Genomic DNA, 20,985 nt, shown 5'->3' on the forward strand with positions numbered 1-20,985 from the left:
CAGCAGCAGGACTGAATACATGGGGAGGGTGGTAATCAATGGAAAAGAAACTCAGCATTCAAACTGTACCCTGGCCCATGAGGAAGCTACTTTTCAGGGCTTCTCTGATGCGCACAGCATCCTGGTGTGATCTTCTAATTGCCCTGGTGTCTGGCTGCGCATAATCAGCGGCCAGGTGGTTTGCTTCAGCCTCCCACCCCGCTATAAAGGTCTCCCCCTTACTCTCACAGAGATTGTGGAGCACACAACAAGCAGCAATGACAAAGGGGATATTGGTTTGGCTAAGATCTGAGCGAGTAAGAAGCGTTCGCCATCTTCCCTTCAATCTGCCAAATGCACATTCTACCACCTTTCTGCACTTGCTCAGCCTGTAATTAAACAACTCCTGAGCACTGTCAAGGCTGCCTGTGTATGGCTTCATTAGCCAGGGCATCAAGGGGTAGGCTGGGTCCCCAAGGATAACTATAGGCATTTCAACATCTCCAACTGTTATTCTCTGGTCAGGGAAGTAGGTCCCTTGCTGCAGCCGTTTAAACAGTGTAGTGCTTCTGAACACACGTGCGTCATGAACCCTTCCTGGTCATCCCACGTGGATGTTGGTGAAACGTCCCTTGTGATCCACCAGGGCTTGCAGCACCATTGAAAAGTACCCCTTGCGGTTTATGTACTGGGCGCCCTGGTGCTCCGGTGCCAAGATAGGGATATGGGTTCTACCTATGGCCCCCCCACAGTTAGGGAATCCCATTGCAGCAAAGCCATCCACAATGGCCTGCACGTTTCCCAGAGTCACAACCTTTCGAAGCAGCAGCTTAATGATTGCTTTGGATACTTCCAGCACAGCAGCCCCCACAGTAGATTTTCCCACTCCAAATTGATTCCCGACTGACCGGTAGCTGTCTGGCGTTGCAAGCTTCCATATGGCTATTGCCACTCGCTTTTCCACTGTGAGGGCTGGTCTCATCCTGGTATTATGCCACTTCAGGACAGGAGAAAGCGAGTCACAAAGTTCAAAGAAAGTGCTCTTACGCATGCGAAAGTTCCGCAGCCACTGCGAATCGTCCCACACCTGCAGGACTATGCGGTCCCACCAATCCGTGCTTGTTTCCCGTGCCCAAAAGCGGCGCGGAACGGGTAGAACCTCCCCCATAACCGTCAGGAGCTCCAAAGTGCAGGGGCCCGGGGTGTCGGAAAACTCGTTCTCCAAGTCCTCATCACTGTCGTCCCCACAGTCAAGCATTCTGTCTTGCATTTCTGACTCATGGTTCAGCATGGATAGCATGAGAATGCGTGAACTACTTACAGCATTCGCGATCAAGGATAAGAGCACTCCTGGATCCATGCTTGCTGCAAAATGGCGTTTTCTCACTGCAGCCAGTAAAAACCGCGCAAAGTGACTGTGTTCTGCTGACAGGAAGGGAGGGGGTGAGGCTGTACCCAGAACCACCCACGACGGGGATTTTGGCCCCATCATGCACTGGGGTAGTAACCCATAATTCCAAAGGCCAGGGACCCGTGCAGGAACTGTGGGATAGGTACCCAGAGTGCAACGCTCAGGGAAAAGATGGACGCCAGGGAACATGGACGCTCAACATCGATGTAAGTAGCCCTAGTGTGGACGCGCAAAATCGATTTTATAAAGCCTGCTTTCTAAAATCGATTTTAATAACATCGATTTTACCCTGTAGTGTGGACGTGGGCTGAGAGGTGAAAGCTTCTGTATTCTGTTACTAATCCACAGAGCCATCCAGTCCTCTACTGCAGTCATTCAGCAGCATCAATGTATGGGACTGCCAGGCCCTTATAAGGGCTTCAGATACTCAAGAAGGCAATCTGAGCAAACCTTTTGTTTTCCTGACCTGGTAAATCATTTCTTTAGCTTTAATGAATAGTAAACTGTGATTCTTGGACAGAATCCATTCCTTGATGCTGCTTATCTAGAGGGTTTTTTGTTTTTTTACACATTGCAGCTGCAATTCTAAGAACTCTGCCTCTAGTGCAAGATGCTTTTGTGCTGATACTGTGCACAGTATCTTTTTGACTTGTATTACTGAGGTTTTTAAAGGCTCTATATTGCACTTGTCCTTATCTATTTTTAGGCAAATCAGTCAGGACATTTAAAAAAATCCTGCATACTGAATCCTATCCTACTGAATAGGAAAGAAACAATAGTTAAGCACAGGGGTTGGAAAACATATCTAAGACAAGCTAGACAGAGCCTGCTGCAACAGAGCCTCACTAATCTGCGCTTTATGAGGGATTCTCAGTGGATTGCCAAGATCTGCATATTACCAAGGACCAAGGCAGGACCAAGAAAAGTTTTGTCTCACTTCCTGTTGGGTGTGTCATATTACTTTCTGTCCAAATCCTGTTATTACATAATTTCCAGAATCAGAATGAGGGCAACATGTAATTAATTACTGATGGATTACTGTCCTAAACTGGATAGCCTAAGAATACCCATTATGAAAAGATATCTGCCTGTTAGGAAATTATTTCTCATTTTATTGAGGTCTTTGAGAAGCAGAGGTGAATACAGTTGATGTAGAACCTTTTTATTCAGTGTTGTGATTGATCAGCCTTTCAGACAACCACAATTTTGCCTTAGCAGTATAAGCACTGTAGTGGTCCTTAAGTACTTTGTGATATTGATCTCAGCAACAGTCAATATTTGTTTACATACACAGAAAGTGATTAAAGTGAATAGGTGTGAAGTATATAGTATACCTCTAAGGGAGGGGAAAGTTGTCTAATGCTGATGTTTAAAAGCCACAAGTCAATTATGAAAGTAATTTACTGAGAAGGCTAAGAGTCTTATGGCAGTAGTGGCATTATCTCTTAAAGTTTAGAATGTCATAAAAATTATATTTAGCTATTATTGCACATGTGCTTGAAAATTTTATATGAAAATGACCCAGAATTGGTATTTGTTTGTTTTTTCATTCCTGCAGTATAAAAATGGAGAAACCAGAATGATCTATCTGTGCAATGTTAGTAGTCTGCACTGTAATACAGGAGATCCATTTATGAGTCCTAATCTTGATACATCATCTGGCTAGCACAGGCTGGAAGAGACAAAGAGGTAGCACAGTCAGCCCTTTGGGGAAAGAATACCTGTTGATGCTAAACACTGTGGCCAGTTAAGGAAAGCTGTTGATAGACTCCAAAGGGCTTTAAGAATGGTGATGTGCAATTTGGAAATGTAAATGGGTTGTTCCTAAGAACTTGCATCAAGGATGTGGAGGTAATATTTTAAACTTGGTTTACATCAGAGATATGATCTGCCAGATTTCAGCTATGCGTAAATTGGTGGCTCTAAGTGACATAATTTTGGTAATTCCACGTAATGAAAAGGCTAAAGAAATACTTTCTGTCATTCATTTTTGCTCCTATCTTAACTTTTTTCATAGTTCTTTTAATGCTCAAAGTGATTAGAGGCCTTGTTATTTGAAGAATTGATATTAAATTGTATGATTTATCTTTAGCAAATTTTGTCTTTTAATAATACTGATATTATACTGGAAAAGAAAAGAACTACCCCATGGTACACATCCTCTCTGTTTTTAAGCATAAGCAGGATTAATCATATTAATTAAATTAACATACCCATGTATGTTAAGCAGAGTTATCAGTGAGAGCGGTTTGAAAGAAGCCATCCTTCCAGGAGAGGAAAAACAAGGAAATAATTTCACTTCCTAGTGCCAAAGATACTATAAGTCTAAGATCCATCCTGAACCATAGGGCACTTAAGAGCTTGATCCTGCTCCCATTCAAGTCAATGTAAAAACTCTCAATGACTTGAATAGTGCAGAATTGAGCCCTTAATAATTTGGCATGAAAGCTACATTTGAGATATCTTATGTAAGGCCATCCTTTATTACTGTAATACAACAGAAATAATGTACTTGTAAGAGGCTCCATGCACCAGGGATATACAGGTAATTCACATTTGTAATAGGGGCATAGCACGTCCATTCTAGAATATTGTTTGCAGTAGCAAACTGATAATGCTAGAGGGAGATTATAGGTATAGCACATGGGAAGAGGAATAGTCTGAGCATAAGTCCAGGATCCAGACACTCCAGCCATTGGCAGAGTTTTAATCTGTGGTTTTGCATAAATAATCTGGCTTTTCTGCCTCAGTTTCTTCATCTGCAAATGGGAATATTAATAGTATTTATCTACCCACAGAGTCATTCTGAGGATTACATAATTATCTAATGTTCATACTGAATTTTGATGTATGGTAAATAATTATAATCAATAATAGTTAGTATCAGCAAATCCAAAATGTAATGCCTAGCTCTTGTGTAGCATTTTTCACCCACAGATCTCAAAGTCCTTTACAATTTTACAGATGGGGAAACTGAAGCACATAGAGATTAAATTACTTGCTTGAGATTATCCAGCAGACCAGTGCCAAGGTCAGAAATAGGGCTATCCACTCTGATGGGCTCATTTTAGTCCCTAATGGAAACCAAGATACTTCACAAAAGCACTGGTGCAGCTGTAATTTAGGCCATGGTTTGATAACGAAGGGTGAATATTTAATTTCAATATATGGGCACACTAGCAAAGTTGTGGGGGAAATATCAGACAATCTGCTCGAACAGTTCCAGGGTTTCATCCAAACCTAACAACTTTCATTTTTATTACAGCTAAAAATCACTTTCTTTTGTACATTAAAAAAATATTCTGGAATTTCCTGAGACTTTTAGTCTTTGCTATTTCTTCAGAAAAGTATGTGGATTCTAGTGAATAGTGAAGGGAAATATTAATGGTAGAAAGGAAAACTGATAAGAGAGAGCCTATCCAGATATCAAATTACAACACATATTTCTGATTACAAAAGAAACAAAATGTGACCAAAATGTTGTGTTCCACTGATAGATTATCAGGAATTTCAGACCCTACAAAGCTGTTATGTATACTGTATTGTTTCTAAAGTAGTAAAACAATTCAAGACATGTGTCATATTGGAATAATGCCAGCCTTTCATGCCTTTTGGAGCATAAAGCAAATCTGCCTGAAAAGTAATATAATCCTGGTATATTTGCTTTGGACAGCTCCAGTGAAATGATAAACACTCTTGCAATACAATGTTTAATACAAAAAGAAGTTGAGCATTTTCCTCATTTATATTTAATAAATGTATCACTATGTCAAAATATGAACTAATCAGTAACAGCACTGTATCCCTCCCTCAGCTAGAGCTGGAGGGTTGGGATCTGCTCGGCAGCCACAGTGCTCAGCCAATCCCAATGGTCCAGAGTCCCGAATCCTTGACTCTGGTGAGTTTGATAGGCAGGTCAGGGTTTGCAGGTCCCAGTTAAGTGTTTACATTGTAATCCTGCCATAAAAGGGGCCTATGGTCCCTTCACACCTGAGGGCCACTCTTACTTTTGCTTCTGTACAGCTAATATATCACATGGTCAAGATGCACAGTGTTGCCCCAGTTTTACGGTTGTGTAATTCAATTCATTTAGATACCAAAATGATAAGGGTCTTATAAATACCATAGATAGATAAACTTTAGTGGTGCGGTAGGTGACTTTCAGTTGTGTAAATAAGATCAGAATTGAGCCCTATACCTCCCGCCTTTCCAAGCCAAATGCACAACAGCAGCTTCTAGAATACAAGACATGAACCCAAAATGAGGAATAGACACAATAAAAATAAGTAGCAGAGAAGGAATATGGAAATGGTGTATGGCTAATTTTGTTGTGTAGTTTTTTGTAACCTCAGTTCCATAGTTTGTTTAATAATAATATCTAGCTCTTATATAGCACTTTTCATCAAGAGGTCTCACAAAGGGAGTAGGTATCATTACCCCAGTTTTAATAGATGGGAAATTGAGGCACAGAGAGGTGAAGGGACTTGCCCATGGTCACCCAGTAGATCAGTGGCAGAGCTGGAAATAGAAACGAGGACTCCGGACTCCTCATTCGGTGTTCTAACCATTAATAAGCTGCAGTAATACAAAATGAGGTAGTAAAAGCTCTCTGTGGGATGGAGGTAAAGTTGGGTATACAGTGCTGTTCATGCTTGTCATCAGGTACAGCTATTGTTGCAGGAAGAAGAGGTGTTGAAATAATTTTAATATCTCTTCCACCCACCTACATTTCAGAGTCCCCACATTTGACTTCTGTTGGTTGTAAGATTGCTCTGAGATCCCACTAGAACTTCTGATGGAGACATCAAATAGGGTAAAATTAACCCCTATGCAGAGGACATGCACAGAGACTGTGCACAGCTAAGGCTTTTGGGGGGACAATGGTGGGCTGAAGTGGTGCCTACGCCTTGTGCGGTACCCTGCAAAGGTATGAATTTCACCCGTATCACATAAATGGATTCCCAGTACAAGATTCTGAAACTGAAAAAGGAGAAGAAAAACAACAATATATCTGGACATCATTCTGGGAAAGGAAGTAAGCAAACAAGAGAGAGTTGGTACATTTCCACATATCATTGTACACCAGAAAATTTAAAGGACAATCAAGGAAAGGAAAATTGCAGTAGTAAATTTCACTTTGCATGTGTACCAAGTGGCGGCTGAACAGTGCCATGAGCGTCTGTGAGGAGCTTTTGGATCTGCCTATAAATAGTAAATTCTTTTGGTTGAGGAGATAGAGTGGGTGAATAAAGCAGAGCATGGTGGGGCTGGCATTAGGAATGGAGATCAAGCCCTGTGCGGTATGATACAGTCTGATTTAACTGAGACCAAAAAGTACTTCCAGATCTTTCAAGCACTCTCATAAAATCAGATTTCCCAGACTTGTTGATTCTCCAAATCCTTACAAAACTATTTCTAGGTATTATTAACTTTAGTGATACATTAGATATATTGTAACAGATTACAATTAATTGTTGGACTTGCTTTTCTGTCAAATGCAGTGTATGATAATGTAAGCAATAATCTGAATTCCTAGTTTGTGTCTTACATTAGAATCTCTATCATTCATATTTTAACTAGATATTCCTGTGTTACTGCTGACCACATTAACCAAGAGAAGAGTAGAATTGAGACTATCATGAAATACAAGAAATGCTTTTAATCTCATAGGATCAGATTCTCATGCCCTTCTGTTTAGTGGTACCTTACTCCATGAGTAGTACACTTGGAGCCAATCCTACTAAACCGAAGCAGAGCATCCTAATCGGTCTCAGAGGAAGAAAGGTTACAAACTTGCCTATATGTGGACCTGCAAGTGTGTGCTATATACTACTAATTAGTACTTTAGTTTGTTACGTGATTTCATCCTTATTGTCTATCCATGCCAGAGGAAAGACAGGAGGCCACAGATGTGCCTTAATTAGTCTGCAACTTTATTCACTTATTGTATCTGGGAGTGCCTGGCAACAAATTGTACAGTGCAGGAAGGAGGGGAGAGGGAATGGCTCCCTGCTGTTCTGGATGTAGGAGCCCCAAACCCACTTCTTCAACTCCCTTAAATGAGGGTAGGGAAGAGCAATGGTTGGCTCCCCGCTAATGAGATGTAGGAGGCCCATACTCCCTGTACTCAGTTCCCACAAGGAGTGTTTTCCTTCAAATCCTTTTCCAATCCACTTTATCTGATGACAGTTTCCTTTCCGTATCAAGTACCTGAACTGGACATCTGCCACAGGTGTTATGTATTAAATTGAAACTTTATAACCTAATCTCTCTACTCCCCACTCCCGGGTCCCAAACCATCTGTAGGGGAAGGCATAAAAACCCAGCGCACCGCAGCCAATCTAGCGGTGAGGAAAAAATGCCTTCCCAGCCCGCGAAGGAAAAGGGCAACTAACATAATGTCCCTAGTTGTTAAAAGAGAACCCGGTCCTTTTAACAAGTTTACGGGTGGGTGCTGCCAGACCAGTCCTGATAACAAGGGCCTTTACAGGGCTGCATGGGTTAAAAATACACTCTTCCCCCCACACCCCGCATCTTCTGGTCAGGAGGAAGGGCAATGCAATGACCTTCTCCTGCGCTGGCCTCAACTGCTTCCTGCCCTTCCTGTCTATCCCTGTAAACTTTCCCCCTTTTCTCAACCTGCTGTAAGGGAGCCCTTAAAGGGGCAATACCCCTTTTCGTCCAGCTAGCTGAACAAAGACTCACTCACAGGAAGGTTGCAGTGGGCACATTTTATCTTCCTAAAACGTTTGTCCAATAGTCCTGCTTTTTGAGAGGATGAATTAATTTCAACGGTTTGATTTAAAGTTTGTTTACTAATACAGTTGTAAGAGTTCAGACAATCCAGTCAACCTGTTTGTAAATGCTGCTTGCCTGTCAAACTGAACATTAAATAAGAATTGAAATGCATATTTTATTTATACAGCCAATCATTACATTCGCTGGTCTGTTCTTCCTGCTGCACACACAGTGCATATTAGCATTAGGGGCCCAATTCCATAGCTCTTATGTATTTGATCCCACTTAGTTGGAGTTTTGCTTGTACAGGGAGTTTAAGATTAGGTACAAACAGGAGTAATGCATCTGTCAAAAGCAACAATGGTAATTACGTTATCAAATAAAAGAAATTTGATATAATAAAAGAAACCTGAATTTCTTAAGATTCATCACTGATAGATGCCAGAGAAAAAAACTAAGATACTCAGATTTTGCTTTATGTCATTATTAATAACAATACTTTGCCTTAATATAATGCATTTCAGTTTTGGATCTCAGCTAACCTGTCTACTTGTCTGTCTGTCCTTAGACTGTGAGCTGCTGGAGCAAGAACTGTTCTTCTTGAATGGCTGGAAAGTGCTAGGTTATTATGGGTGCTACCATAAATAAATCATGATAATATCAAGGTACTTTGCACACTAATTAAGCTCAGAACACCTCTCAAGGTATGATTCCTGTTTTTACCCATGGATAAACTGAGGCCAAAGTAGATAAGCAACAGAAACAGTAGGCCAGTAGCAGAGCCCAGAACAAAACGCAAAAGACCTGATTCCCAGGTCTCTGATCTAACCACTGCCACTCTTATTTCCGTACTGGTATTATTAAGAAAGATTAACCTGTTTTTGCTAAGGGATATTAGGACTTCTTATTAGGTTTGCTCTATGTAATTAATTAATTAATTAATTTGTTGAGCACTGCCGTCTTCATGGTATCGTATGCAGGGCCGGCTCCAGGCACCAGCGAGGGAAGCACGTGCCTGGGGTGGCATGTGCTAAGGGGCTGCATTCCATCCATTCTTGGGGTGGCACAGTCTGGAGCAGCTTTTTTTTTTTTTTCTTTGCTTCGGCAGTTCAGGTGGTAGTCTGAATGTTTGGGGTTTTTTTGCTTGAGGTGGCAAAAATGGTAGAGCCAACCCTGATTGTATGGTAGAAAAACAGAACAACAACAGCTCCTGCCCTGAAGAGTTAACTGTAAAAGAGGCACACAGATAGAAAAACCCAGATGGCAGTACTTTGTTTTTGTGTTTTTTAATGACCTGGTTCCTGGAGATAGTATTAGGCTGAAGGTGGGTCATGTTTGCTGGCCTCTTCATCATTTTACTGTTTTAATTTTTAATCACTAAAGACCATAAATGAGTAGGCAAATTTATGGGAGTGGCGGAGAGCGCTCAACACCATCCAAGACAGAGCCCTAAGTGTCTGCACAGTGCTGAGAACCACTGAGCCAATTACTTCCAGTCTAGCTATGGGTTTTCAAAGACAATCTGCATGACACTGTGCCAGCTCTTCCCTACTATCACTGCTTCACTAGAGCATAGACCCAACACTTCAATTTCACTGCTACCTGATATCTGGACATTCAGAGAGCAGGTTGCCACAAGGATGAACATCTGGAGACTAGGGCAATATTGCACCATGTCAGGATGGTGCTGAGATGCAGATGTGGAAATGAGGATGTTAGAGACAATGGCACTCACTACTCACATAAATATAGGCTGCAGGACTTCCTTCTCTCTCCAAAACCTGACTGCTCTGGCATAAAAGCTAGAAGCAGGAAGAATGCCTGAAATCAAGGCCTGTTGACCAGCCAGTTATTTTTATACTGAAGCTTTTAAACTAAAGGAAAACAAAATGTAGTTCTATATTTCCTTTTGTTTTGGTGGGTTTTTTTCTGGTTTGGTTTAATTTGATGTTTTTGCCTCTTCTAATTTCTAGAGCAACTGTAGTCAGAACAGGAAGGATGCTTGTTACAATGCTGAAGTAATTAATTCAACTGTCAGTTTGTTTTAATGGCAGGAAACTGATTTCTGAAACAATTATGGAGGCCATTTCAGGTTTTAGTTGTGTATTATTTCTTTCTCTCAGGACATTAATACTGTTTCAGGTGCTGCAGATCATCCAAGATTCTGCTGTAATATGTGACTGTGGTGCCCTTTTAAAAAGCGTACAGTGCCTCTAAATGGCCTTATATAATAGATACTTTAATTAGCATAAGGAGAGCGGAACCGGGGAGGGAGGGAAGTTTGATCCCTGATGAAGTCCAATGTTTGTAGCTTCTAGCCACAAACCATAAACAACAGGAAGTACCTGGGAAGGTTAGATTAGAAAAGCTATCAAGTGAGAATGATATCAGAAAGCAATTTTTACCTAAAGTTCTCATAAATAATTAAATATTCACTCATTTAAAGCTTTATTGGATGGAAAAGAAATCTTGTAGACAGAAATCTAAGGCCTGATCCTGTAGTCCTCATAGTCATAACACCATTAGTGTGTAAACAAGAAGTCAGATCCGAGCTCCATAGGCCTGCTCCCATTGAAGCCAGTGGCAAAACTCCCAATGACTTCGATCCTTTGTCCAGGGGTTGTGCCACTGAAGTCCATGGGATTACTCTCCGGAGCAATGGTTGAAGAAATGTCCCATAAAGTTATACAGTGTTAGCCTTAAAAGGAAAGGAGCAATGCATTCTGGATTTATGAGGCTGGGAGATCTGGGCTGTGAGTAAGGTAGGCCTGAGTTACTTCCTCTCTGTTCCCTCATCTGTAGAATCAGTCTAATGGCTCTTAACAACTTACCTCACAGGAGTCTTGTGAAAAGTAGTTAATCATACAGCCCGGCAAACATGTAAACTGCTATTTAAGTGCTGAGTATTAGTGGATGTGGCCTGCTCTTACTCCCACTGGTGTTAGTGGATGTTTTGCATTGATTTCACTGGTGGCAGGATGAGTATCATGGAGCCTGGATCCAGCTTGTTGTTAGATATATAAATCTGTAATGTATACATTCTGGGGCAAATTGTCATTTAACAGAGAGTAAAACTCAAGTCACATCCTTTATAAAAAGCAGAAAATGCAAGTGTTAATTGCAAACAAAACAGAAAAAGTCTAGGGTTAAATGCGATAACATATATAAGAAATAAAGGCAAAGTTTAAAATAATTTGGGAAGAGTTAAAAATAAAAATAAAACGTACAGTTAAGAAAAGCTGAAAAACTGGAACTAACAAGCCATGTGTCTATCAACTCCCTGATGATTGTAGCCCTGATCCTGCAGAGACTTTTGCACATGCTTCACTTTATGCACCATGAATAATCCCACTGAAGTCTGTAGCCACAGTGCATTGGCATGTGCTTTACAGGGTCAGGGCATTTGTGTGCATGTCCTATCCCATTCCTCTCCTTTCTGTCTGATCTTTGTCTCTTTAGTTTGTAAGCTATTTAGGATAAGAACTTGTAAGAGTAAGAGTAGCCACTGGATTTGTTCTCTTCCTATTGTTTTGTTCAGTACCTAGTGTAATGTGACCCCAGTGTGACTGCCACAATTTTATAGATTTTGGGATTTTACTTAAATTCCAGTGAATGACATATTGAGATAAGTCTCAAATAGACTAGGGCCCTGATCCTGCAGTTGACAGCACACAGGTGTAGAGGTGTGCACACATACAGCCATCTGCAGGATCAAGCTCCAAATAGTTTGCTATGGAATACACACAAAGCGATGATAAACAGAATGGTAATGAAACAATTACGTAGAGGCAAATTCTTCTCTGGTCAGCACAACAAAGTCTCTGTACCACTGAAGTCCTGCTTAAGCAACAGTTGTGCTGCTGACCCTCTACATAAGGACACATTTCACCCAGTTACATTAGTATATAAAATGGGAAGCAAGTTTAGCCCACTGAGTTGTGTTGTTTTCATTTGCCTCATTACGCTTTGGAATATTCACTACAAGCAAGATAAAATGTTTTCAAAACAAATAGCATTCCTGACGCATGCTGATGACAAATCCTGGAAATAGGAAAAAAGCATCACAATGAAATAAAGGCAATCCCTTACAACCTTCGTATTTCATAATGGACACTTCAGCAAGTAAACTTTGAGAGTTTGTTATTTATTTTGTGAAATTAAAGATACCACTGGTAACATTTAATAACTGCTTCAAAATGAACTGATACTTCATGTCTCCATAAAGTACAATTTGTATTGAGTAGGTGTAATTAAAGATGGCCTTGCTTATAGTTTTATGCAATTAATGGAATATGAAATGTGCATTGATCCATATTTAAATTTCAAGATAACTCTAACTTATTTATTCAGCAGTTACCAAAAGTAACTGGTTAACCACTTCTCTGATGACGTGCTCTTAACTCTGCCATCAAATTAAGGGTACTAAAAGAGTCTCCACATTAAAAAATATTTCACTTTGTAAGTCCTGAAGAAATATTTGCTTGAAACTACTGTATAAAAACGTTTACATGTCCAATGTATACTTTTGGTGCTTCACTACTCTCAGGAGTTGACTGATGCTATGAAGCTTAAAACAGTGAAATATAAATTAGCTGTTTTTTAACTTAGGTGCATTAACCCACGTATGCATTTTAAAAAAATTGTACTTAGTACTTCATATAATATATGGAGATATAAGGGCTTGATATCATGGATGAAAAAACAAGCTAACTTCTTTCTTTGCACAGAACTAGACAACATTTTTTGAATGATGAGACAACGTGGAAGTATAAACAATATTTATTACATTTGATCATTTGCATATATTTTGTAAAGGATTCTGCAAGAAAGCTTTTACTTCATATAGTGAAACAGATGCAGCTATTGGGATTTTGCCGTAAAAGCCAACTGTTTAGAAATATTCTAAGCTCTTTTCCAAAAGAACTTTTTTTCCTTTGAAATTAATCAGATATGCATTTTGAGAGACAGCACTCCAAACATAAAGGATTCTGTTACCTATAATCTTCTGCATACACTATACACGTACTTTGGAACTGCTCTAAGCAGGAGCGGCACCAGGGTTTCTGGCGCCCTAGGCGGGGGTCCTTCTGTGCTCCCGGTCTTCGGAGCACTTCGGCAGTGGGTCCCGGAGCGAGTGAAGGACCCGCCGCAGAATTGCCGTCGAAGACTCAGAGTGTGGAAGGACCCCCCGCCGCCGAATTGCCGCTCCCCCAAATCCTGATGCCCTAGGCAACCACCTAGGTCGCCTAAATGGAAGCGCCAGCCCTGGCTCTAAGTACTAGCTTCAAGATGAAAATGAAAAGATACTTTCTGCATTTGTTTACTTAGGCATTTGGGGCCTGATTCAGCAAGGTGCTGAGCCCCCTCAAGTCCGATTGACTTGTGTAGCAGTTATGAACACACGGCACCTTGCTGGAACCAGCCCTATAGCAGTGGCATAATAAGATGTAGTTCATCAGCAATTCTGGGCTGAATTCAACTCTGGTGTCACCTAGGGCTTGGCTACACTTGCGAGTTACAGTGCAATAAAGCAGCCCCGGGCACACTAGCTCACTACCCGTCTACACTGGCAAGGCACATAGAGCACTCTGACTCCGTGGCTACAGCACTGCTGGTACTCCACCTCGGCGAGTGGAATAACATTTGCTGCGCCCCCGCGGGAGCACCCCAGCATCAGTGTGAATGAGGTCTTGCGTTACTGCCTCCAGAAACGTCCCATAATCCCCTTAAATCAAGTGATCACTCTCGTCATTGTTTTGAACTCCTGTAGGAATGTGAAAATGCCCTTTCAAAGCTCCATTTCTGACAGCCGGCATGCAAGCCATTACTGTGGAATGCTGTGTGTGAGAGAGAGAGGCGGGAGGGAGAGGGAGGTCTGCTGCTGTCTGAACTTACAAGACAGCATGCTGATATGCTCTCAGCCCCCCAAAAACCCACTTTCTCTCCCCTATATACACACAACACACTCCCTGTCATATTCCATCCCACCCCACCCCATTTGAAAAACACGTTGCAGTCATTTACATGCTGGGATAGCTGCCCATAATGCACCACTCCCAATGCCGCTGCAAGTTCCGCAAATGTGGCCACGCCAGTGCACCAGCAGCTGTCAGTGTGGACAGACTGCAGCACTTTCCCTACTGCGCCCTATGAAGGTGGGTTTAACTCATAGCGCTCTACATCTGCAAGTGTAGGCTAGTGGTGAGTATGGCTGTGTGTGTGAGTGTATTCACTGCTCACTGTGACCATTGCAGCTGTACTATAACTGTAAATGAAGTGGGCTATGTATTGAACAGTAAATCAAGAGATATATTTCAGAGGGAAAAGTTACTCATTTTTTTCAACAAATTTAGATCTGGTGAAAAGCATCAGAATAGCAGCTCTGAAAATGGAAGTCCTCTGTGCACAAAACAGGTACAACTTTAAGCTTCTGGCTTGCTTTTGAGGGACCACGTGAAAGGGAGAGACATTAGATCAGTCTTCAATGTCTGTTCAGTCTTTGGCATCTCTGCAACAACTGTCATCAAAAGTGCCAATTAGTGTCAGTGATTTATTTTTTTACTGAGGACATCGGTTCACTAGGAGGTGCAGTAAAACTATCATTTCATTACACGAAGACCACATCGATCGTCAGTTGGTAACAACCACTCAATCTAGACTACAACCTAGAGGTGCATATTTAATTTTTAAATATTTTTTTTCAATCCATCTCACCCAAGCGTAGTATTTTGGGTATTGAAAAGGCAGCTGAAGGAAAGATAATCCTCTATGCAAACACTGAAGTGTACAGTTAAATCTTATAGTTCTTTCTCTTGGGCACCACACAATAAAATCTGTACTAGGCCTGACCTACAAGTAGATGCCTCCACTGGAAAAACAGCACTTCCTCTAAGGCGTCTCTTTTAGACTGAACAAGCTTTTAATCCACTATGGTTTAATAGACCTGCAATAGACCGCCAATGCTGGTCCAACGAGCTACACCAGGAAAGGGACAGAACTGGGTAGGCCAACAGAACTGAGAGCATGCTGGGGAAAGGGGGGAGTACACTGAGTGGAGGGATAATAGAAGCCCCCTCTGGAGCAGGCATCCTGCTCTCAGAGAGTAGAGTGGTGGCATAGGGCCTCCACATGGATGGCCTTAGCCTCCTGTAGATCCCAAGGAATTCACAGAGGTTGGAGGCATGCCCTGTGGCCTGTTCTCCATCATCCTGATGGAATGATAGGCAAAAATCTCTCTGAGCAGAACCTCACTCTGAGTGCTGTCCCATAGGTTTGCCTGGTCAAGCCCTGTACATTTGCTATCACATACATCTTCAAGAAGAAGGCTCAAATTCTGCTTGCGTTGCTCACGAGTAATCCTTTAGAAAGACTTCCCATAGACTCCAAAGGGATTACCTGAGTAGGGGAAGCAAATAAGATTTGGCTTCAAATTGCCCGGTAACTGGCTATGATTACTAAAAAAATCCAAGCAAAATCATCTCGTATGTTATATGAGAACAAACAAAAACAAAAACCTGAAAGCAAAAAACACATCTCCATATAAACTAGGACATATTTTAGAAATTGAGAATAAAAAGTTGCATGAGTTGATTTCTGCATAGTGAGACTTAATATATTTAGCTGCAAAAAAAAAAAAAGGATGGGGTGGGAGCCATACTTGTCTTTAAAAAATTATCAGGACCTGTTTTTACATCATGTAACATTGTGTGTTGAGATTTAAAGTTCTGCTTTTTCAAATGAGTCCATCCTTATAATTTTCTAAAAATGCAGTTATATATTCCTGACGGCACTTCTAACCGAATGTCTTTTAAGTTTGGTGCATTAACCAGGTTGGACTGAAATAGCAAAAGCTTTTTGATGAGAACCTGAACTGCAGATCAAATATACGTGAATACTTACCCTAACTGTGCCTCTTTAGAGTACAGGTTCAGTTCTGTTTCCACTGAAAAGAATGGGAGTTTGGCTGCTGATTTTAATGGGATAAGAGTTGTGTCCTTAGTCATGTCTTTCCTACACACACAGGCATCAGACTGCATTGTAGGCTTTACTCAGGATGACTCTCACTGACTTCCATTAAACTATACTGAATTAATCTAATATGGCTACCCTCTTTGAAAAATGGTATTCCTTGAGAATGCAAAAGGAATATTGACTGTGCCCCAAATATTTAAACATTTTGTAATCAATGGGAATTTTGCTTCAGTGATGACCAAAGTATCACACTTTAAGGTTTTGGCTTGGGATGCCTGCCCCAGATGGGGGCTTCTATTATTCCTTATGCTGCCTAACCTTTGCAGAGTGTTCTCATCTGAAACACTGTGCTTTCTTTAATTTTTTACTAAAACTTAAAGATTATAATAGAATTTGGCATTTTTCATTAATATTTTAATCCTCTGAATATTTTCTGCTTTTGAAAACTACCCCTGGATTATTTCTCATAAGATACAATGAAATTTTTCTAAGGATTCTCCTTCAGGATGGGAAACGGAAGAATTTTTCCAGATTTTGCATATTTTTTAAAAATGGATGACTAAACAATGCTGCATTCTTTCCACACACAGGCATTCCTATTCACAGCACACAAGTAACTGGATGTGAGAGGGGTTTGCAGAATCGGACCCAGCTTTGTAAATGGTAATCATGATCAATATTTTCCTCCTTTAGGTTTCTCATAACTGTAAAGAGAAACTACTAACAAAGGCACTTTCACTTATAAAAGACTAATCCTAATGGTGTTGTAGCCTTTTAAAATTCTTACTAGGAAACTGACCCTGCTCCTGTTGAAGTCAGTAAGATCCCTGCCATTGACCAGCGTGAATAGGATTGATTTTACATTCCTTGCACTCTTCTTTTCAGGATCTTCTCTACTGCCATATTATGGGACAAGGATCTGATCCCACTTCTGTTGACGTCAATGGGAAAAGGACTGGGCTCTAAACATGGGTATCATGATCTTATTGTTAATTGCAGTATTTTGGGACATCTTTCTTTGCTTAGCATTGTCAAACAGGAGCGATGAAATGATTAAAATCTGTTGTTTAGTGAACATTTGAAAGAGAAATGCAATTTGAAATATAAGTATTCAAAATAGGTTGAATCCTATCCTATCCAGAAAGCCTTTTTTGCATTTGTGCTCAGTTCAAATGTAAAATAAGGCAACATATGGCAAGTTCTGCATCTTTGTAAGAGCTGACTCTGCGAGCACCTGATCCTGTGAGAGAATTAAGGGTAGCAGATTCCTACGGCTGTGTTTGGAAGTGACAGAAGCCTCTTTCCAGACATTAATAATAATACCTACTTCTTATATAGCACTTTTCATCAATAGCTGTGAGAGCATTTTACAAAAGAGGCCAGTATCATTATCCTAATTTTACAGATGGGGAAACTGAGGCACAGAAAGACATTGTGACTTGCTCAAGGTCACCCAGAAGGCCAGTGGACAGTGCCAGGAATAGAAAACAGAATTCCTGAATTCCTCTATGTGCTAGGCCACACTGCTTCCCTCATTAATATATGTACAGTATATACAATACATATATTCACAGGTACACTGCTACCTCAATATCACGATATAACGCCACCTGATATAACACGAATTTGGATATAACGCTGTAAAGCAGTGCTGGGAGGGGGGGGCTGCACACTCTGGTGGATCAAAGCAAGTTCAGTATAACATGGTTTCACCTATAATGCGGTAAGATTTTTTGGCTCCCAAGGACAGCATTATATCAGGGTAGAGGTGTATGTGGATAATATACATATATAGGATGGAGATAGTTTCATTGCTATTGTTCTTTTGTTTTATACACTGTTATTCTGTTGATGACATAACTCGAGTTCATAAAAGCTGGGCAGTTTTTTCAGAGTATTCTTTTCCAGCATATTTCAACTTTCTTTTGCTTCACAACTTATTTCTAAAGCAATTTGTCTTGAAACCAATGGCAGAAAAATGTGTTATACAGTGACTAACCTTTCATGGAATTTATCTTCACTCATGAGGGGATGCTTCATTTATGGAGTTATTCCTCCTTTCTCTGCTCATGGGGATAAATGTCATAAATAACATTACATCTGGTATAGATCTCAATACATCATCTCCCTGCTCATTTGAAAGATGCTCCACAGAAGGATACAATTTATACTCTATGTACATGAGGCTTTGGTTTTCTTTTCTTTCCTTTTTTTTTTTTTCATATGATGACTACATCATTAGCTAGTGACTAAGCCACAAGTCCACACAGAAGTCTGATCCAGCTCTAATTGGAGCCCAAAGGACTTTTACCACTGACCTAAAGGAGGGCAAGATAGAGCCCAAGGTCTTAGGCCAAAAAAAAAGAGTTTGTGTATAACACATAGAGGTGAGCTATTTTGTAAGATGTTCTGAAGGGCATTTTTCAAGTCAGCAGAGTCTGTGTGACTCTGTGTGACAGCAGCAGGATGAAGAATGAATGAGCCCAGTCCTGCTCTCAGGACTATCAGTGGGAGTTCTGAGACAACCAAGAAGGCAAGATCAGTCCCAATTTATATTGTCGTTAGTTTGCACATATCCTGTGAATTACATCCTGCTAGTTATACAGATTTTGAGAAATATGAGAGTTCTATAATGCAAAGCCACATGTTGTAAGGATGTCTAAAATTATAGCACATGCATATTGATGCTGGAAAGTTTTGGATCTAGTGCTACAACCGGAACCCAGTATTTTCCTCAACACGTGAAATTGACAGGTTATCAAAACACTTGTGATGTCACAAACTTTGTTTTCACTTTCTTACATTCCATCTTATTCCATCATGTTCTCTTTATATTTCATTTTTCTATAAGCCTATTCTGTCCTTCTGAAAGGATCAAACAGAAAGAACTGGGTTGAAAATTGAGATCCAGCATAAATACAATCCCTTTCCTGTATTAGAGGGAAAGAGAATTATGCTGACTAATCAACTTAATTTTTTGTTGACAAATGCAAGAAAATAAGTGACCAGCAGCAGTAGGGGAGGCCCAGTTAGTCCTTAACTAACAGGAAGTGCGCTTTCCATTGGACTTATTGCTGAATTATAGACTCTACAAATACAAGGAAAAAATGGAGAAAGTAATTACCTTTCATGGGTTTAGAGTGGAACTGCACCTTACCAGGGATAGGGTGTTCTGTTTACAATACTGAGCTGCTCCTTGTAGATAAAGACCTGTATAGAAACCAAATGGACTTAGTTCTCACTGCTGAGTAAGGTTTATAAATAAATGGAACAGGCACCAGGCAGGGATCATGTCTTTCTAGGTGGGATGCCCTGTCAAGAGGCTGCATTGTTCAAGTACTTATACATGGTGAAGTCATCCCAAGCTTCTGAACAGAAATAATATTACTCCATGCTACGTGTATTTACCTTCTCGCCCCACGCCTACTCTCTCCCTGGCGCTGAGTGACTGGGATCTTACAGGATTTACAAAGCTGACCCAACGTGTTAAAAAGCTCTCCTCTCCCCTTGCCCTCCAGCTCTGGAGCACAAACGCTGACTTTGTCGCAGAGTAAATCACATTTGATCCCTTTCAGGTTTTAATCTGCCCGAGGAAGGGAGGAACACACAGGTTATTCCCATGAGAAACCAGAACCGATGTTTAGAGTGTCAGCAGATGTGTCTAACTTAACGCCTAATCCCCAGTAAACGGGACCGATGCTCTAGTAACCAGGCACTTACGACATATCAGTTACGAATAAAGGACAAGAAGGCTAGGGTGGGGCAGAGGGGGCTGCATCTTGCGTTCTTGAGCGAACCGAGCCCGGGTAAGAAGTTCAGGCGGGGGTGGGGGGAAGTCTCCGCTCCTGCCCCGCGCCCAGCAGCAGCCGGGCTGTTTGGCTTGCAAGGGAAAGGAAAGGTACAACGCGGCTGCTTGCAGAAGGGACTGGGAGTCCTTGCTGCGATGCTGCAGTGGGTGTCTGTGCATCGGGGCAGCACTGGGCTAGTCTCTCCCCTCTGGGACTCCCTCTGTTCCCCCACGGCTCTCGGGGTGGCGGGGCTCAGCTGCAGGGCGCTCTGCCTCCCGCCCTCTCCGGCTCTCTGCTTGCGGCCGTGGCCAGGCTGGACACGGGCAGGACGATCTCTTTGGGGCTCTGCTGCTGCAGCCGCATGGACTCCTCATAGGTGGGCAAATACTTCACCTCTTCGTAGCTGGGCAGCTGCAGGAAGATCGGGGAGCCCACGGGCAGCAGCGGCGGCTCCTGCTCGCCCGGGTAGCGGCTGCTGCTGCCGCTGCTGCTGTCCAGCAGGGAGTCCTGCGAGGTGGCCGCCGTCACGTTGAGCAGGGAGCCGGGGGAGTCCTGGCGCTGCGGCCGGTTGTACCGGCGGGGGCTGGGGCAGATGATGCGCTGCAGAAAGTAGCCGATGGCGAAGAGCACCAGCAGGATGAGCAGCCCCGAGAGCTTGCGCACGAACCAGCCGACGTTGTCCAGGAAGGTGTGAAAAGGCAGCTTGCAGCACTTGATCTCCGTGTAGGTGACATTGCCATAGTCACAGCAGCTCTCCCGCTCGCCGCAGGTCAGCTCCCCGCAGCTCCAGGTGCCCTGGCAGGGCTGCCAGAGCAGAGCAGCCCCCAGCACCAACAGCCCCTCGGAGAGACACTGCAACATGCTCCCCCCCCGCCTCGCTCGCTCGCTCCCGCGCTGAGAGGGTGGCGCCCACTCACTTCGGGGGCCACCTGCCGCCTCCCATCGCCAGGGCTGGGCAGCAGCTGGCCAGGGGACCCACCAGCCGTGGCGCCGCTGGCCGCCCCCTGGGGCCCAGGCCGTGCTGCTGCTCGGGGCGCTGGAGCGGTGTGGACGCCCCGCTGTCCTGTAGGAGAGCGGGGAGCAGAGCTGGCATGGTGC

General features: G+C 42.3%; 1 protein-coding gene across 1 annotated transcript; it reads right to left on the reverse strand.

Annotated features, from left to right (window-relative positions):
* Nucleotides 1-19,921: 19,921 nt before the first annotated feature.
* C9H3orf80 (chromosome 9 C3orf80 homolog) lies at nt 19,922-20,748 on the reverse strand. The gene has a single exon (XM_030576276.1). It carries the CDS (start codon nt 20,746-20,748, stop codon nt 20,140-20,142), a length of 609 nt encoding a protein of 202 aa, XP_030432136.1. The 3' UTR covers nt 19,922-20,139.
* Between the last annotated feature and the right edge of the window lie 237 nt (nt 20,749-20,985).

Source organism: Gopherus evgoodei, chromosome 9 (assembly GCF_007399415.2).
Source record: "Gopherus evgoodei ecotype Sinaloan lineage chromosome 9, rGopEvg1_v1.p, whole genome shotgun sequence".
Taxonomy (NCBI): Eukaryota; Metazoa; Chordata; order Testudines; family Testudinidae; genus Gopherus; species Gopherus evgoodei.

What these genes read in the sequence shown, in the direction of transcription:
- C9H3orf80 (XM_030576276.1), bottom strand. Translation starts at nt 20,748, where the DNA reads ATGTTGCAGTGTCTCTCCGAGGGGCTGTTGGTGCTGGGGGCTGCTCTG.